The sequence below is a fragment of the Carcharhinus amblyrhynchos genome, chromosome 10 (genome assembly GCF_965287045.1).
Source record: "Carcharhinus amblyrhynchos chromosome 10, sCarAmb.v2.hapA, whole genome shotgun sequence".
In the NCBI taxonomy this organism is placed as follows: domain Eukaryota; kingdom Metazoa; phylum Chordata; class Chondrichthyes; order Carcharhiniformes; family Carcharhinidae; genus Carcharhinus; species Carcharhinus amblyrhynchos.
In genome coordinates, this window is record NC_137333.1 from 94,247,682 (window position 1) to 94,265,830 (window position 18,149).

The 18,149-nt window shown below is 40.9% G+C and overlaps 1 protein-coding gene across 2 annotated transcripts in view; it reads right to left on the minus strand.

Moving 5' to 3' along the window:
* Window positions 1–18,149, minus strand: part of tubgcp5 (tubulin gamma complex component 5) — a 61,141-nt gene that overhangs the window by 21,783 nt on the left and 21,209 nt on the right. For both annotated transcript variants that reach the window (XM_080197623.1, XM_080197624.1), the window contains exons 8-13: window positions 17,846–17,935; window positions 16,134–16,227; window positions 13,745–13,991; window positions 11,898–12,100; window positions 9,066–9,181; window positions 6,859–7,133 (exon numbers count right to left, since the gene is read on the minus strand). In XM_080197623.1, the coding sequence (XP_080053749.1) occupies window positions 6,859–7,133; window positions 9,066–9,181; window positions 11,898–12,100; window positions 13,745–13,991; window positions 16,134–16,227; window positions 17,846–17,935 (1,025 nt within the window). The remainder of the gene's footprint in view (window positions 1–6,858; window positions 7,134–9,065; window positions 9,182–11,897; window positions 12,101–13,744; window positions 13,992–16,133; window positions 16,228–17,845; window positions 17,936–18,149) is intronic.

Sequence of the window (18,149 nt, forward strand, 5' to 3'; positions counted from 1 at the left end):
AAATTTTTTTTTAAAAGCTCCCTGTTTATTTATATTTTCCAAGTTGTAAAATCTTTTACTCCCCTTTGGAATTCAACAGCTGAAAATCCAAACTCTTATGTATCTCCTAATGCAAATTTCTACCTATGGCTCGTTTACTTCTTGAAAATTCATTTAGCCGCACATATTTCAAATGCATGCCTTTAAAGCCAGCACCCTTTTCATGTCTTAAACCACTAGACAACCAGTTCACAGCTTAAATTATTTCCATATTCAGTCAGACCCATAAGCCTACTTCACAGAATACAATAAATGCTAAAAAATATTTAAAATAATAACATCTCTCATCACGTGATTTTTATTTTTAATCCCCATCTACACCAGCAAATTAAATCACTCCAATAACTTACGACGAAAATGGCCTTCAAAAGGATTTGGAAGTCATTCAAAAAATAGCCAACATAAATATTCTGCAAATGTCCACAGTAAAAAAAAGTATACAGTATAAATTCATTTAAATAAAAATGCCATAAAGCAAAATATTGTTCCAGTAGGGAGAAAGATGGTCCCGAATTTTCAAGCTATCGAACTAATTTATTACCAAACCAGAATAATCTCGTGTGGTGGTACATGTGGGTGCCAGCGACGTAGGCAAAGTGCGGACTGAGGATCTGGGGAGGGAGTATGAGAAGCTGGGAATGGAATTAAAAAGTAGAACCGACAAGGTGGTCTTCTCTGGGCTACTGCCTGAACCGAGTGCAGACGGGCGTAGGGTTGACAGGATAAAGGAAGTGAATGGGTGGCTCAGAGATTGGTGTGGGAGGAATGGGATCGAATTTATGGGGCATTGGCACCAGTATTGGGGTAGGTGGGACTTGTTCGGGCAGGATGGGGTTGGTCTGAATCGTGCTGGGACCAGAGTGCTGGCGAATCGAGTAAAGAGAACTGTAGACAGGGCTTTAAACTAATTAGGGGGGGGGAGGGTGCGAGGGTAGGTGATGTTAGGAGGTCTACAGTTAAGGATAGGGTACAGGTAAGGGAAGAGGCTGAGGATGTCCCAAGTGGTGGCGTTACGGCAAATAGGGTCCAGAAGAAGGCTGGGTTGAAAGCGCTTTATCTGAATGCACGAAGCATTCGGAATAAAGTGGATGAGCTGGTGGCGCAGATCGACACAAATGGATACGATCTGGTGGCCATTACAGAGACGTGGCTGCAAGGTGACAGGGACTGGGAGATGAATGTACAGGGCTATCAAGTGTTTAGGAAGGATAGGCAGGAGGAAAGAGGGGGTGGCGTAGCTCTGCTGATTAAGGACAGCATCAAGGTGGTAGCAAGGGATGATATCGGAGCCAAAGAGCAGAAAGTGGAATCGTTGTGGGTGGAGATTAGGAACAGCAAAGGGAGGAAGACGCTGGTGGGTGTCGTCTATAGGCCCCCGAATAATGATCTGGAGGTGGGGCGGGCTGTTAACGCGCAAATAAGTGCGGCGTGCAGGAATGGGACGGCAGTAGTTATGGGGGATTTCAATCTGCATATTGATTGGTCGACCCATGTTGGACGAGGTGGGCTCGAGGAGGAGTTCTTGGAATGCTGCCGGGATAGTTTCCTGGAACAGTGTGTGTTGGAGCCGACGAGGGAGCGAGCTATCTTGGATCTGGTGCTATGTAATGAGGCGGGTAGAATTAGGGACCTTGAGGTGAAGGATCCTCTTGGAGAGAGTGATCATTGTATGGTGGAGTTTCTGTTGCAGATGGAGGAGGAGAAAGTGGGTTCCCGGACACGTGTCCTTTGTTTGAATAGAGGGGAGTATGGTAGGATGAGAGAAGAATTGGCGAATGTGGACTGGGGGAGTGCGTTGGAAGGTAGGTCTGCTGAGGAGCAGTGGAGGATCTTTAAGGAGATCTTTCTTGGTGCTCAGCAGAAATTTATTCCGATGGTCAAAAAGGACAGTAGGAAGAGAGGTAATAAGCCGTGGATAACGAAGGAGGTGAAGGAAAGTGTTAAATTAAAAGCGGAGGAATTTAGAGTAGCTAAGAGCAGTGGGCGAGAAGAGGATTGGGAAAGGTTTAAATGTCAACAAAGATTGACAAAAAAGTTGATAAAGGAGGGTAGAAGAAGCTATGAAGCTGGGCTAGCACTTAATATAAAAAAGGATAGCAAGAGTTTTTATAAATATATAAAAAGGAAGAGGCTGGCTAGGGTGAACGTTGGTCCCTTAGCGGATGAGAAAGGGGACCTAGTGGTAGGGGATGGGGATATGGCTAAGGTCTTGAATAACTTTTTTGTTTCTGTCTTCACGGAGGAGGACGTGAATAATTTGCCGGGTGTTAGCGATGGAAAGGTGGTAGGACTGGAGGGTCTTAATGACATTACTGTTACTAGAGAGGTGGTGCGCGACAGACTGGAGGGGCTGATTGTGGACAAGTCCCCAGGACCGGATGGAATGCATCCGAGGGTTCTGAAAGAAATGGCGGAGGTGATAGTGGATGCCTTGGTGGTTATTTTCCAGACGTCGCTGGATTCCGGGGAAGTGCCGGAGGATTGGAAAACGGCTAATGTTACGCCGTTGTTTAAGAAGGGTGCCAGGCAAAAGGCGGGGAATTACAGGCCGGTTAGTTTAACGTCTGTGGTAGGTAAAATGTTAGAATCCGTCATTAAGGAGGAAATTGCGAGGCATCTTGAAGGGAATTGCTTGATAGAGCAGACGCAACACGGTTTCATTAAAGGGAAGTCGTGTCTGACAAATTTACTGGAGTTCTATGAGGATGTGTCTAGGGCGGTGGATAGAGGAGAGCCGGTGGATGTGGTCTTTCTGGATTTTCAGAAGGCGTTTGATAAGGTACCTCACAAGAGGTTACTGCAGAAGGTCAGAGGACATGGAGTTGGGGGTAGGGTGTTAGCGTGGATAGAGGATTGGTTGTCAAATAGGAGGCAGAGAGTGGGGGTCAATGGGTGCTATTCGGATTGGCGGTTGGTGACTACTGGAGTGCCCCAGGGGTCGGTGCTGGGGCCTCAGCTATTTACCATTTATATAGATGATCTGGAGGAGGGAACCGAGTGTAGGGTGTCGAAATTTGCTGATGACACCAAGATTGGGGGAAAGGCAAATTGTGCGGAGGGTGTGGAGAGTCTGCAGAAGGATCTAGATAGGCTGGGCGAATGGGCCAGGAAATGGCAAATGGAATTTAATGTTGGCAAGTGTGAGGTGGTCCACTTTGGTAGGAAGAATGGTAGGAAGGACTATTACTTACGTGGCGAAAAACTGCAGCAGGCGACGGTGCAGAGGGACCTCGGGGTCCTTGTGCATGAGTCGCAAAAACCCAGCCTGCAGGTGCAGCAGGTGGTCAGGAAGGCGAATGGGATGCTGGCCTTCATAGCGAGGGGGATTGAATATAAAAGTAGGGAGGTCTTGCTGCAGCTGTATAGGGCATTGGTGAGGCCGCAGCTGGAGTACTGTGTGCAGTTTTGGGCGCCGCACCTGCGCAAGGATATTTTGGCCTTGGAGGGAGTGCAGAGGAGGTTTACTAGGCTGATACCGGAGTTGAGGGGGTTGAGCTATGAGGAGAGGCTGAATAAACTAGGCTTGTACTCGTTAGAGTTTAGAAGAATGAGGGGAGATCTCATTGAGACGTATAAGATGATGAATGGGATGGATAGGATAGAGGTGGAAAGACTCTTCCCGCTCAAAAAAGACAGTAGGACTAGGGGGCACAGCCTCAAGATAAAGGGGGGGCAGTTCAGAACGGAGTTGAGGAGGAACTTCTTCACTCAAAGGGTGGTGAATCTCTGGAATTCTCTGCCCGTTGAAGTGGTGGAGGCTGCCTCGCTAAATATTTTTAAGAAGCGGGTTGATGGGTTTTTGATAAGAGAGGGGATTAAGGGTTATGGGGAGAGGGCGGGAAAGTGGAACTGAGCCACGACAGATCAGCCATGATCTTATTGAATGGCGGGGCAGGCTCGAAGGGCCAGATGGCCTACTCCTGCTCCTATTTCTTATGTTCTTATGTTCTTAATCAGCATGTTAAGAAGGAAATCATCCAAGGACGATTCCTGTCTCCCCATTTTGGAAGAAACCTTCACGCCCATTTTGCATTGACCATGAAGTAGCACAAGAAAACTATAGAACCAGTTATCAATGTAGAATCTGTAATAGATTACTAAAGCTTAAAACAAAATCCCTCTACACATTACATACTACATGGCCTTCCAGTGTGTTCAATTATGGAATTGTAGTATGGGAGCTCACACTTACAATTCTAGACTACAAAGCAACAAAGTCTGCGGTTTATCCATTCAGGTTATGGATGGAGAGAAGGGAACAAGCACACGGGTGTCGTTTAGTTCATTAGCTTGAGCCTTCAGTACCCATATCAAAGTAGTAAAAGGATCCAGAGTTAATTGTCTGACTCATCAGTTGAGCAGTGACCAGGGGGCCAAAATGTCTATTAAGTTTGTTGTTCATACAAAACTTTTATTCTAGGTTATTTTGGCTTTGATCACACACATGCATGCATCCCAACTCTACAAAACTTGACAGTCTATCTTTACTTTGGCTTAGTCCAGTTTTCAGTTGCCTATTGGAAAAAATGAACAACAAACCTATTTGTATTTACGTTTAAGTATGGACTAAGTTCTACCTCCATTAAATCTTACTTCAAAGTGGCAACATTTATAACCGGGTCTCAGTTTCAAGATTAGAACTCAAAGTGAATTTAATAAATTATGAACAAGGGAATAACCTGGCAGTAATGTAATAGTATTTTTAACCGTAGGGGATTTTAACTGAAGCAGACAGAATAATAAAAGATCACAGCTTAAACTAATAATGTTCAAATGACTGTTAAATACAAAAGGGTAAATTTCTAATTCAGGACATAGAACTAGCATTGTGAATCACAGCGCTGGAGTGTGGCGACTTCTCATGAGCTGTTCCTCTCGTTCTATCTTTTACTCTCGTTCTATGCTTTTAAAACTTTAACTCTTCTAAACTCTCTAACAACGCTCCAATTCAATCTCTTACATATTTGGCAAACAAAGTCCAGCCCATCACACAAACCAGCCTCCCATCCATTGATACTTCCCGCTCTTCGGCAAAGCAGCCAGCTTAATCAAGGATCCCATACTCCCTCAACATATTCTCTTCCACCTTCTTTCATTGGGAACAAGATACAAAAGTCTGAAGTCACATACCAACTGACTTAAGATCAGTCTCTTCCCTGCTGCCAAACTTATGAATGGACCTCCCTTGCATTAAGTTGATCTTTCTCTACACCCTAGCTTGATTGTAACATGATATTCTGCACCCTCTCCTTTCCTTCTCTATGAACAGAATGCTTTGTCTGTATTGCACACAAAAAACAATACTTTTCACTGTATCCCAATACACATGACAGTAATAAACCAAATCAAAAAGCGTTACATTATAGAAACTGCTCTGTTTGAATTATAGATGCTGCAGCTCTGAAGTCCTGTTCTCTGAGGTTACAATGGTGGAGTAGTCAGTTCTTAGCAGACACAAGTATGCTGCTGGATGACAGCCCAGTAGTCAGCAACTGCAACTCTTATCTCTTCTTGTCACGGCATCTGAATTGGGACTTGAGCCCAAGATCTTCTGATTTAAGGACAAAATTCTATCACTGCAGTAATGCAAGCCAAACTATAACATTTGTATGAGATGATTAGTGGATCACCTGTGAGATACTTGATATTCTCACTTGTACAGCTTAATGCAAGTAAGTTTTTGAAAACTTTTAAATTTTCATCTGACTAGAAATGCCAGTTTTTATTCAATATTGTGCAAAGGGATGGTGCGTAGGAGCTAACAAAGTATTTAACTGGCACATAATAATTTAAGAACAAAACTGCTGACTGCTGATGGTTAGCATTCCAATTAGCACTGCATTACACTGCAGGCACAGAACAATCTAGGTGGTTTGTGCATTATTCACAACAACATTCCCCTATTCCACAATCATTTATAAACACAATCTGACGTGAGCCAAAAGGAGCAAAACAACATAGCTGAGATGCAACAATCTGTTCATGAATCAGTTATAGCTCTATCACGTTTTACAAATTGGCAGCAAGTGAATAAATGTTTGCTTAAGGATACACAATTGTATATAATCAGGAAAAGTGTTCTTATTAATCTAACTTGGAATTGTTAAAGTGACAAATCTAACTCGAATTGTTAAAGTGACAAATTAGTAACGGACAATTCCTTTGTTGATCAGTAGAGGAACCACATCACTTTTAAAAACAAAATCTGCACTGCATCAACTACCTCATGATGGGACTATCTGGTAATGCCTTGTGTCAGCCACAGCTCAGTGTTATCACTCGTTCATCTCTGACAGCAGTGACGACATTTCAGAAGTGCGCCATTAGCCGTAAAGTGCTTTTGGATGTCCCAAGGTTGTGAAATCTTTTTTCTTAGAATTTGGTGCATTACAGCCATTTAAAAATCAATTACAAATCAATTACTCACTATCTTGCCTCTACCCTCATGTTTTATGAAGCCCCCACAAGTTATCCAATTTTAGGACAGGCACAAGGTAGACTTTGTATATTAAAACAGAGGTTTAAAAGGATGATTGTTTCTGTACTTGGATCATGGTTTGCCTTGGAGATCATGTCTGAATGCAGATGATTCACAAAAAGAAGTACATGCAGTAGCCAAGACTTCAATAAAGAAGTTATTTTCTAAAATTTGTTTTTAAAAAGGCACTATTACAATATTGGTTAATGTAATATACAGTGACTTCCAAAATTTGCATTTCACAGATTCTACAAACTGTCTGTGCTAATTCTGAAATGAAACATAGGCCAGAAAATGTATTCAAATGATTACTATTACACCAATACAGTTATTTTCCTTACCTCGATGAGTGTTTTGCATCAGAAGACCTGGGTTGTCTTTGCTTTCCAGATTCTGAAGCAGCTGCATTGACTTGCCAGCCATAATAATCTGCTTCAGCACTGGTTTCAGGAAGGAGACCATCGTGTGTTGTTTACTGGAGTTTTCTTGATCGATGCTGCAACTGCTGCCTGCGCCATCACCTATATTTTCAGCAATCCCAGTTTTTTCAGATACACTGTACAGTGTGCAGGTGGAGTGCCAGAAATCCCTGTGATTCACTGGGACATTATTGTTCCTAGCATGCAAAACAACAATAGATCAGAATAGATTAGAAAAACAAAGACCCAGCATCTTACAAGCAGTGTTCCAGTGATTCACTGCACTTTATAGCATCCGTGATTGCTACAATATTTAAGTTAAATAGGTTTCCTGTAATATTATTTGAACCCTGTTGTATAGTTACCCTCACTATCTTTCAAATATCAATTAATAGGAGGCAAAAATTGTGGTCTACTGATTTATCCCTGATCATAATATCACCACCCTTCAAAAAGTATATGCCTAACATTGCAGCTGCCTAACAAGCACTACTTAACATTTGTAATTTCTTGAAGGACATTCATATATTGGCCAAATGCCAAAGACTGAAATAACATTATCAAAGCTTCAGATGACTTTTAACTTAAGTTGGATGTTACAGCAAATAAACTAGGCCATTCAACCTTGCTAGTTTGTACTCATTTTTAGAGTAATCCATAATCTGTTATCTTCTCATATCCCTGTATCTTCCTCTGCTTCAAATACTGATTCAATTTTTCCTTAAAGGTTGTAATGATTCCCACCCACCTGCTCCCTATGGGAAATCATTTCAGGCTTCAATATCTCATCTTCAGGGACATTTTCTGCCATCAATGCCTCAGTCAGAAGTAATAATCTTTTTATATTCATCTGCTCTTCAAATTTTCTTTTTTAAAGTTACTCTTATCTAAGAGTGGAACTCTTTCAAGTTTCTGTGGTTTCCTGTATCTTGTGATCCACAGCACATGATCTTCATTGTTTTAAAGCCCGTTTCATATAACGGAGTGTTTAAACTGCAAGCCTAACTTGACTCATATGAATTTATCATTCCTATTTTACTAATCACTTGCCTGATAAAACTCAAAGCATGATTGGCCTTTTGTTTTTTTATTCTTACACCCAGATGCTCCTATTTCCTGGAAATTAGTTATTTGAACACCTTGATGTCATTATTCACTCACATCCTTCAACATCTTTCCACTCCACATACTGCCATTCCTCATTTCTCTTCTCAAATAACCTTACTTTCTGATTCTCCACATTAAATCGCAATTGCCACCTCTGTCTGTTGACCAATCCTGTCTATATATTTTACTATCCTCCTCAACATTTACCAAACCCTCTACTTTTAAGCACGTCTATCATCAACAAATTTCAACAATCTTGGCGTGTTTGCTTTCAACTAATCTATACATATAGAAGTTTTGTGACCAAAATTGGTCCCAGCAATGACTTGTGAGGCACACGGCTGCTAAATTTTCTCCAATTTATGCAATAATTGCTTTGAGCTGTTGAAAATCAGCCCCAGGCTGTGTCAGCCAATTCAGTGGTGGTGGAAGCCAGGAAGTGAACCAAGCTGAAAGTGTCCAAAATCATCAAGCATACAAGGCCTTCATGAGGAAGGGGTTGAGGGTGAGGAGAATGGAAAGAAGTCAAACTTATTCAAATTCCTTTTTTCTGATGGCTGCAAATCTTTATCTTTTGTCTACTGATAAATCATTTTAACCTTCTGTACTCATCATTCTTCTAAATTAGCTTTCTTTTTGGGAAAAAAATTCAATGTCTTTCCAATTTTCTTACTTCACCTCCAGAAAGCATTGAATCCTGACTGAAATATAATTTGACAAGACATCTTGGCCAAATAGACATTACTCATGCCTCATTGATAATCAGTCGCTTTGACAATGTTCAGTTGCAGGAGGTAGGAAAGTGCATCTCAAATCTATTTGCACCTGATAATAACTTGCAATTTCAGAAAAAAGGGCGGTGGAGGAAGACAGTACTGTGGAGGGCAATAAGAAATGGCAATACTGGATACACTTCTCAGCCTATTTAAAGGGTTAACACCTAAGTGCAGACATTACCTTGGACGTCAAAGCAATCAAAACCAAGTCATCAAAAACAATAAATAATTGTGTGATTATAGTACCTTTGAATAATGAATTCTTTTGCAGGGTCAGACAGATTTCCGTGCACTATCCACTCATCCACAATCTCCAGATATGGCCTTACAGTTTCTACCCATAAAGAAAAGAGAAGTGATACCTGCAAACAGGAAGATGGTTAAAGCTCAGGATAAATAAAGATAGCATCACAATTAATTCTTTTGGCCCTATTTCTAACCCTGTCAAAACTAAAATCAATTTTTCCCTTCTCAGTCACTCTTCTACTCCAAGTCACTTGACCAAGGTTCAAAACTATCCATGTGAGCTTAATCATCGAATACCACCATTTAATATCACCACCTACCCAATCATTTCTGCCTAAACAATCGCCCATACTTGTCACCCTGCCATTAAATCTTTGTAAATTGCCCATCAGTGACCTTTGATAACTCAGCCCTAACTTTATTAATTATAGGGAAGGCACCTTGCTACTACTTACAAATGCTTTGAGTGAAACTTGAATGTACAGATGTGAACCTGTACTGAACTTTCAGCCGCTCTGACATAAAAATATCCTGTTTTCAGATCCCTCTAATCTGTGCGGCCAGCTCTGGTGCAAACCTTGCACAAATCACCTCCTATATGTTACCACATGTGTTTGGTTGTGCAACAAAATTTAAATGACCCATGCATTTGGCTGTTGTGCTACAATAAGGTTGATCAGGTTACCTGAATTCCACAGAACTGCAATTCTAAAAGAGTTCATGCGATGGTTATCAGAAGTAGCCAACTCTATATGCCAATCACTTTATTATTTTTTTCCTATCTGCCCCCTCATTTCTGATAGGAAAGTACCACAATAGCATCAAAAATTTTCTTTCTTGTGAATTTGAGTGGCACTTTAAATATTGTGGAGAACGTCTTTCTGAAACATGGTGAACAGGGAATGATTGGAGCTGGTGCTTCCCTGTCCCAAGTGATTTTTGCTCTTTCTGTAATTTAATTTCATGAACATATCTTTGATGTATTAAATGCCGTTTTTGGTTTAAAAAAAGGTGACCATCAAAAGTGATGTTTTGAGATTTTTAGCTGTTTATATTTTTATTATGCCTTTAACGTAATAAAACTTCCCAAAGTTCTGCATAGGAGTACAATCTGACATTGAGTCACAAAAAAGAGACACTGGAACACATGAACCAAAATGTTGGAGTGATTTGAAGGAAAAAAGAGAGGTTAAGAATCATTAAATCCCTACAGTGCAGAAAGAGGCCATTTGGGCCATTGATACTGCACCGACAACAATTCCACCCAGGCCCTATCCCCATAATCCTACGTGTTTATCCTGGTTCAATTCCAGCCTCAGGTGACTGTCTGTGTGGCGCTCTCCCCATATCAGCACGGGTTTCCTCCAGATGCTCTGGTTTTCCCCTACAGTCCAAAGATGTGCAGGTTCAGTGGATTGGCCACGCTAAATTGTTCCTTAATATCAGTGAGGTTAGCAGGGTAAATACACGGGGTTACGGGGATAGGGCCTGGGTGGAATTGTTGTTGGTACAGGCTTGATGGACTGAATGGTCTCCCTCTACACTGTAGGGAGTTCTATGATTCTCTCTGTTTTAGAAATGCATCTCCGTGGATGACAACAGGTTGGATTTCAGATAACCTGCTATCATAATCAACATACAATCCAAAATATTTTTTGTAGTACATGGCCAAGTGCATGAGCCATTTATGTGATAACTTAAAAGGAGGTGACTTGTGCACAGTCTGCACCAGGGCTAGTCACACAGCTTAGAACACCGCTTACCATTGTAGATAATCAACTTGATGAGAGCTACTGTTGTCGAAAGACCATCCACCAACTCACCTCTGCCAGTTAATGGATCAACCACTTTTAAAACAAAGAGAAATAAGTGTGAGGTGATTCATTTTGGTAGGAGAAACTTGAATGCAGATTACAAGGTCAACATCAGGGTTCTAAGGAATGTGGAGGAACCGAGAGATCTTGGGGTTCATGTCCACAGATCTCTGAAGGTTTCCACTCAAGTGGATAGAGACGTGAAGAAGGCTGATAGTATGTTAGCGTTTATTAACAGGGGGTTTGAGTTTAAGAGCCATGGGGTTATGCTGCAACTATACCAGACGTTGGTGGGACCACATTTGGAATATTATGTTCAGTTCTGCTCACCTCATAAGAACATAAGAATTAGGAGCAGGAGTAGGCCTCATTATAAGAAGGATGTGGAAGCATTGGAGAGAGTGCAGAGGAGATTTACCAGGATGCTGCCTGGTTTGGAGGGTAGGTCTTATGAGGAAAGGTTGAGGGAGCTGGGGCTTTTCTCTTTGGAGCAGAGGAGGATGAGAGGCGACTTAATAGAGGTTTATAAGATGATGAAAGGGATTGATAGAGTGGACGTGCAGAGACTATTTCCTCGGGTGGATGTAGCTGTTACTGGGGGGTATAACTATAAGGTTCACGGTGGGAGATATAGGAGGGATGCCCGAGATAGATTCTTTACTTAGAGAGTGGTTGGGGTGTGGAATAGATTGCCTGCTGTGATAGTGGAGTCGGACACTTCAGGAACTTTCAAGCGGTTATTAGATAGGCACATGGAGCACTCCAGAATCATAGGGAGGGGATAGCTTGATCTTGGGATTGGACATAGCTCAGCACAACACTGAGGGCTGAAGGGCCTGTACTGTGTTGTAATGTTCTATATTTCTGTGTTTCTAGAAAATGTACAAAAAAGAAACAAAACAGCAAAATGATGTGAACATTTCATCTTTCAATAGTATTAATAGATCTCCACTCAACAACCCAGTCCCACACATTGAATTTTGCTTCTTAGCATTGACGTGATAAAAGATGCACTTACCGTCTGTTCAGCAGCTTCTCCGACGCTGTCATATTCAATAATAGCCTTGTACAGAGTATTCAAGAGATGCGAAGCCCTGATTACATTTGGAGTATCATGTGGAACCTCTGCTATTCCTGTACTGAATACCTTGTGAAGTATCTTAAGTTGAGACAATCGAGGAGCCAGTTTTTCAAGTACGGCTGCTAGGGTCACTGTCTCATCTTAAAAAGGAAAATAACAAGTACAGTCAATTAGTGACAGAACTGTAAGAAAAAAAATTGTCCAGCCCTTTACCACCAGCAAGTCATCAGAAACATTAGAGAATCAACCTCTGGCAAGGGATGAAATCTTACTTAGTGTTTTTACAAGATCTTAAACAACCCTAAGAATAAGATTTGGAAACCCTGACAAATTATTTTAATAACTCACACAAAAGTGATATCAGTAATGCATATTTGCACAGGAATGACTTAAAAGCACTCGCTTGAATGCTGGAAACCATCATTATGCACAGGCCACTATGCTCATTCAAAACCAACTGGCCACGATGTGTCATGGGCCGATCCTGCTGAAATCTTCACTGATAAAACGCTTCAGCCAGCTCCATCTAGCAGAACACTAACAAATGGAGTCCAAGTCTTCAACGAAGAGAAGGGGAACAATGGGGAAAATGTAAATTTTAAACAGTGATTAATATTTTTCCCTACTGCCCACCTCCTTAACATCAGCTAAACAACTGAGGTGAGGAGCCCCATGACAGCATCTATCCAGCAACCATCCTTATTCTTTCTCAAAATATCATAGAATAATAGAATCTCCACAGTGCAGAAGGAGGCCACTCAACCCATTGAGCCTGCACCGACAACAGTCCCACCTGACCCTATCCCCATAAATCCATGTATTTACCCTGCAAATCCCCCTGACACTAAGGGCAATTTACCATGGCCAATCCACCTAAGCCACACATTTTTGCAATGTGGGAGGAAACCGGAGCACCCAGAGGAAACCCACGCAGACATGGAAAGAATGTGCAAATTCCACACAGACAGTGACCCAAGTCAGATTTGAACCCAGGTCCCTGGTGCTGTGAGGCAGCAGTGCTAACCACTGTGCCACCGTGCAGTCCTCCTAATTGCCGTAAATACTTTAGAACAATTCCCTAACTCCTCAGTAAATTATTGGAAGCAACCTGCGAAGTAAGGCATTTAGATTTCAAATCATGGGAGACAGATTGAACCAATCAGAGCTTCAGAAATAATCATAAAGATTAGTGAATAAGCTTCAGTGGCAGAGCGATTGATTTTCTGGCAATGACGTATATGTGAATACTATGTAAGTAACAGATATTCCAAGACAGTTTGTCAGATTACATATCATTTAAGTGTCAGAGCATTGCAAGGAAAGGAAAATATATTGCTTTCTAACTTTGTTAGTTGAATCTGAAGCAGCAATTACAATTATGGAGTTGCCAGAATACAGGGCCAAAGCTTCAGTTTGGATCCTTACTTAGAGTTTGACATTGTGAAAATTTAATTCCCTGAACTCTGCAACTCGTACAATGTAGCACAAGAGTAAATAGTTATCCACATAAGCAAGATTGATAATGCTTGCATTCAACAGGGGAAAATCTTTCACGTTCATCATTATACTGACGTACAAATTGTTTTTCTCTACTCTTGCAACAATTCTGAGGGACATCTTTTGGGCTAATGGGCATCTCCTGCTGTTGCTCCAATTCTGAGACTACATCAGAAAATCTAACATACGAGAGTCAGTAATATGTAGGGTGGAGGATGATAATTTTAACAAGAAAAATTACTTGTAAAAAAAAAACTAACAAGCTAAGTGAAGTGTTTTAAGCATACCTTTAGTTATCATGCATTTTTCAATGCTAACAAGTTCTTCCTTGAAATTTATGAAATATTTATGCAGGGCCCACACAAAAGATTGATACGTCCGAAAAGGGGGCTCAGTAAACTTTTTACACACGGGCAAGGTTCCAGGTGGACAACTTTCAGAGCTATGCCCAATAACTTCATCCATAAACTTCTGCAGTCTAAACACCACTTGCCCATAAGCGGCAATCTGTTCCAATACTGCTCTCAGGCAATTCTGCAAAAAAAGAGAGAATTTAGCCCACTATTTGAAGGAAGCGCACAATCCCAATCACCGTATTTGCTAATCACCCTTGGTTCAATCTGTTGACGAACCAGCATTAAAAACTTAGAATAGGATCTTTACGTTTACACTTAATCATTCCTACCTACTTGGTTAAAGGACACTTAAAAAACTTAAACTGTTTGAATAAGAATGTATAACAGAAGAATAATTAAGTGAGCAGTAAAGTACTTTTCACTACATAGTTAAACCAAACATAGTTTAAATAGTTTAAAACATCCTATTAATACAAACACACAAAAAACATACATTATTCTCCCATCTATTAAATGGTGTAACCAGATGCTGCACTCTGGCTATTTATTATTCATGCTAATGCTCAGGGAGACAAAAAAAACTGAAGCTGCTGGAAAATTCCTTCCAATTCCACAAGATAATCAAGCAATCTCCAGAAGATGACTGCCACCTGTGACAGATCACTCGACATACTGAGTACCCCAGCTTTCCCCAAATATACAATGATGATAAGAGTTGTTCAGATTTTGTAGACCAAAGTTGACTTTCAACTAAATGCATTTCCTCCAAATAACCAAAAAGATTTGGTTCAAAATCTTCAATGAACAGGAAACATAATACGATTTTATGTCCAAATGGTTTACACAGGCATTTACCTCGTAATTCACTGCAGTGACATGATAAAGCACAGTAAATAGAAATAGTACAAAATTGAACACTTGATAAACCACAAATGCAAACAGCATACATAATACTGCATAGTTTGAATTTGTGTTTCAATTGAACCAAACCGAAAAGTCACAACAACTTATACTTCTACAACACCTTTAACATAATAAAATGTCCCAAAGCACTTCATAGGAGCTTTTGAAAACAAAATACCACTGGGTTGCATAAGGTTTTAAGGTGTCTCTTTAAGGAGGAAAGCAAGGTAGAGGGGCAGGGACATTTGGGAAGAGTACTCCAAAACTTAGGGCCCAGGCAGCTGAATGGATGGCCACCAATCGTAATTAAAATCTGAGATGCTCAAGAGCTCATCTGTCCAGGAGGGTTATAGAGTGGGAGAAGGTTACAGAGATACAGAGGAGTGAGACCACAGACAGATTTGAAGACAGGGGTGAGAATTTTAAAATCAAGACATTGCTTAGTAAGGAATCAATGCAAGTCCCTGATCAACATGGTGATAGATGAATGCACCTCGGTGCAAGTTAAAGCATGGGCAGCAGGATTATGCATAACCTCATGTTTATGGAGGATAAAATGCAGGAGACCTGCCAGGAGTTCAGAGGTAAGAAAGGTATGAAGGAGGGTTTCGGCAAATGCCTTACTGGGCAGGGAATTCCACAGATTCACAAGTCTTTGGGTGAAAAATTTCCTCCTCAACTCAGTCCTAAATCTGCTCACCATTATTCTGAGATTCCGTTCCTTAGTTCTAGCTTCGCCCACCAGCGGAAACAACCTCCCTGCTTCTATCTTATCTATTCCCTTCCTAATTTTATATGTTTCTATATGATTCCCTCTCATTCTTCTGAATTCCAATGAGTATATACTGTCTTTTTGTTAAGTGATTTTTATTGAGAATAAATATTGGCAAGAACACCAGAGGAAGTTTCCCTGCCTTCTTTGAAACAATACCACGTGCTCTGTTATGTCCACCTGTGAGAATAAATGGGGCCTCAATTTACTCTCTCTGTCCTTCTGAGAGTGCAGCACTCTCTAGGGTGGCACGGTGGCACAGTGGTCAGCACTGCTGCCTCACAGCCGACGGTCCCGGGTTCGATTCCCAGCTTGGGGTACTGCCTGCGTGGAGTTTGCACATTCTCCCCGTGTCTGCGTGGGTTTCCTCCGGGTGCTCCGGTTTCCTCCTACAGTCCGAAAGACGTGGTTAGATGCATTGGCCGTGCTAAATTCTCCCTCAGCGTATCTGAATAGGCGCCGAGTGCAGCGACGGGGGGATTTTCACAGTAACTTCATTGCAGTGTTAATGTAATCCTACTTATGACAATAAATAAACTTAAAACTTCAGGTAATTAACTATATTTTCGTGCTCAATCTCTGGTTTGGGACTAAACCCACAATCTTCTGACTTGAGGAATGGTCCTGTGGTTTCTGTGGCGTTACCTGGGTCAGATGGGCTACCATGATGTCAGTTCTCACCGATATCTTTCCATCGTGCAAAGTATACACAAACAGCTTATTAACACCAGACAATAACCTGCACAGGGAAAGAAATACAGTTTGTGAAAAACTTCACAATCCATTGGTAGACATATTATGGCATTGCTCATAGTGAAAACTACAAACAAAACTAGGACTCTCCAAATTAGGAATGTGAAAATTTGGTTGTGAAAAATTTGCTTGCCAATTTAAATTTCCTTACCTCTTGCTAATCTTGTGTTTTTATTATTCTTTTCTTTTCCCTTCCCCAGCCATTCATAACTTTTGCTGTTCTTATTCCTGGAGCCTTTCATTCATACACATCAATTTATTTTGTTCTCGCTCTGTTTCTTTTTCTTCATTATCAATTCTGTTTTAGGATTATGTCACTCCAGGTGTTGCTGCCTTTGGTCACTTTTGGCTTCAGCATCAACTTTGGCTCAGTAAAAACCCTTGTGGTTCTGAGTCAAATGATTCAACTCCCACTCCAGAGATTTAAGCACATGATCCAGGCTGACATGTCAGTTCAGCACGGAGGGACTGTTGCATTCTTGGAGCTGCCATCTTTTGGGTGAAATATTAAAGATCCAATGGCAAATTCAAAAGACAGCAGAACAGATCTCCAGGAATGGCTTGAATAATATTTCTCTCAAGCAACAGTGCTAAAACAGATTATCTCATTGCTCTGAGTGCAAATTTGTTGCCATGTGACAGAGGTTTACAGCATGGAAACAGGCCCTTCGGCCCAACTTGTCCATGCTGTCCCTTTTTTAAAACCCCTAAACTAGTCCCAATTACCTGTGTTTGGCCCATATCCTTCTATACTCACCTTACCCATGTCACTGTCTAAATGCTTTTTAAAAGCCAAAATTGTACCTTCTACTACTACTTTGGCAGCTTGTTCCAAATACTCACAACCCTCTGTGTGAAAAAAATTGCCCCTCTGGACACTTCTGTACTTCTTCCCTCTCCCCTTAAATCTATGCCATCTAGTTTTAGACTCCCCTAACTTTGGGAAAAGATATTGATTATATGGCTGATGCTTCTCATTATTTTATAGACCTCTATAAGATCACCCCAAAGCCTTCTACACACCAGAAAATAAAGTCCCAGTCTATTCAGCCTTTCCTTATAACTCAAACCATCAAGTCCCGGTAGCAATCTAATAAATCTTTGCTGCACTCTTTTTAGTTTAATAATATCCCTTCTATAATAGGGTGACCGGAACTATACAGAGTATTCCAAGTGTAGCCTTACCAATGTCTTGTACAACTTCAACAATATGTCACAGCTCCTTTTTCAATGTTCTCACCAATAAACCAAGCATGCCGAATGCCTTCTTCACCACTCTGTCCACTTGTGACTCCACTTTCAAGGGGCTATGAACCTGTACCCTAAATCTCTTTGTTCTATAACTCTCCCCAGTGCCCTACCATTAACTGAGTAAGTCCTGCCCTGGTTCGATCTACGAAAATGCATCATCTTGCATTTATGTGCAGAACAATATAATCAGTGATTCGCTGTCCAATGCGATTTCTAGAAAATGAACCCCAAATTATGCGTAATTCAATAAAACATTACGTTCAAGAGCAATAAAATCATAATATTCTGCAGAATTACATAACAATTAGAATATTTATAAAATCCTCCATAAGTAATAACTGGCTGATACTTACCACAATGTTTCTCGTATCACTTGGGTTTCTGTAACAAATGTTCGTTCATCTGAATAATATAGTGGATCACTATTGTACAAGTGCTGCTCCCTAGACAGTGAAGTTAGTAAATTACAATCAATTAGGAAACCTAGTCTTGTTCTCAAACAAAACTAACAAACTGCACAATAAATTATTTCATTCTTCTAATAGAGCCATTCAATTCCCATGCTGTTGGCTTTTAACAAGAGTACAGTTCTGAGTGGTTCAGCAGGTTCTGGTCTGACTGTGTCCTTAACTCCAGGCACCAATGATTCCTAACACT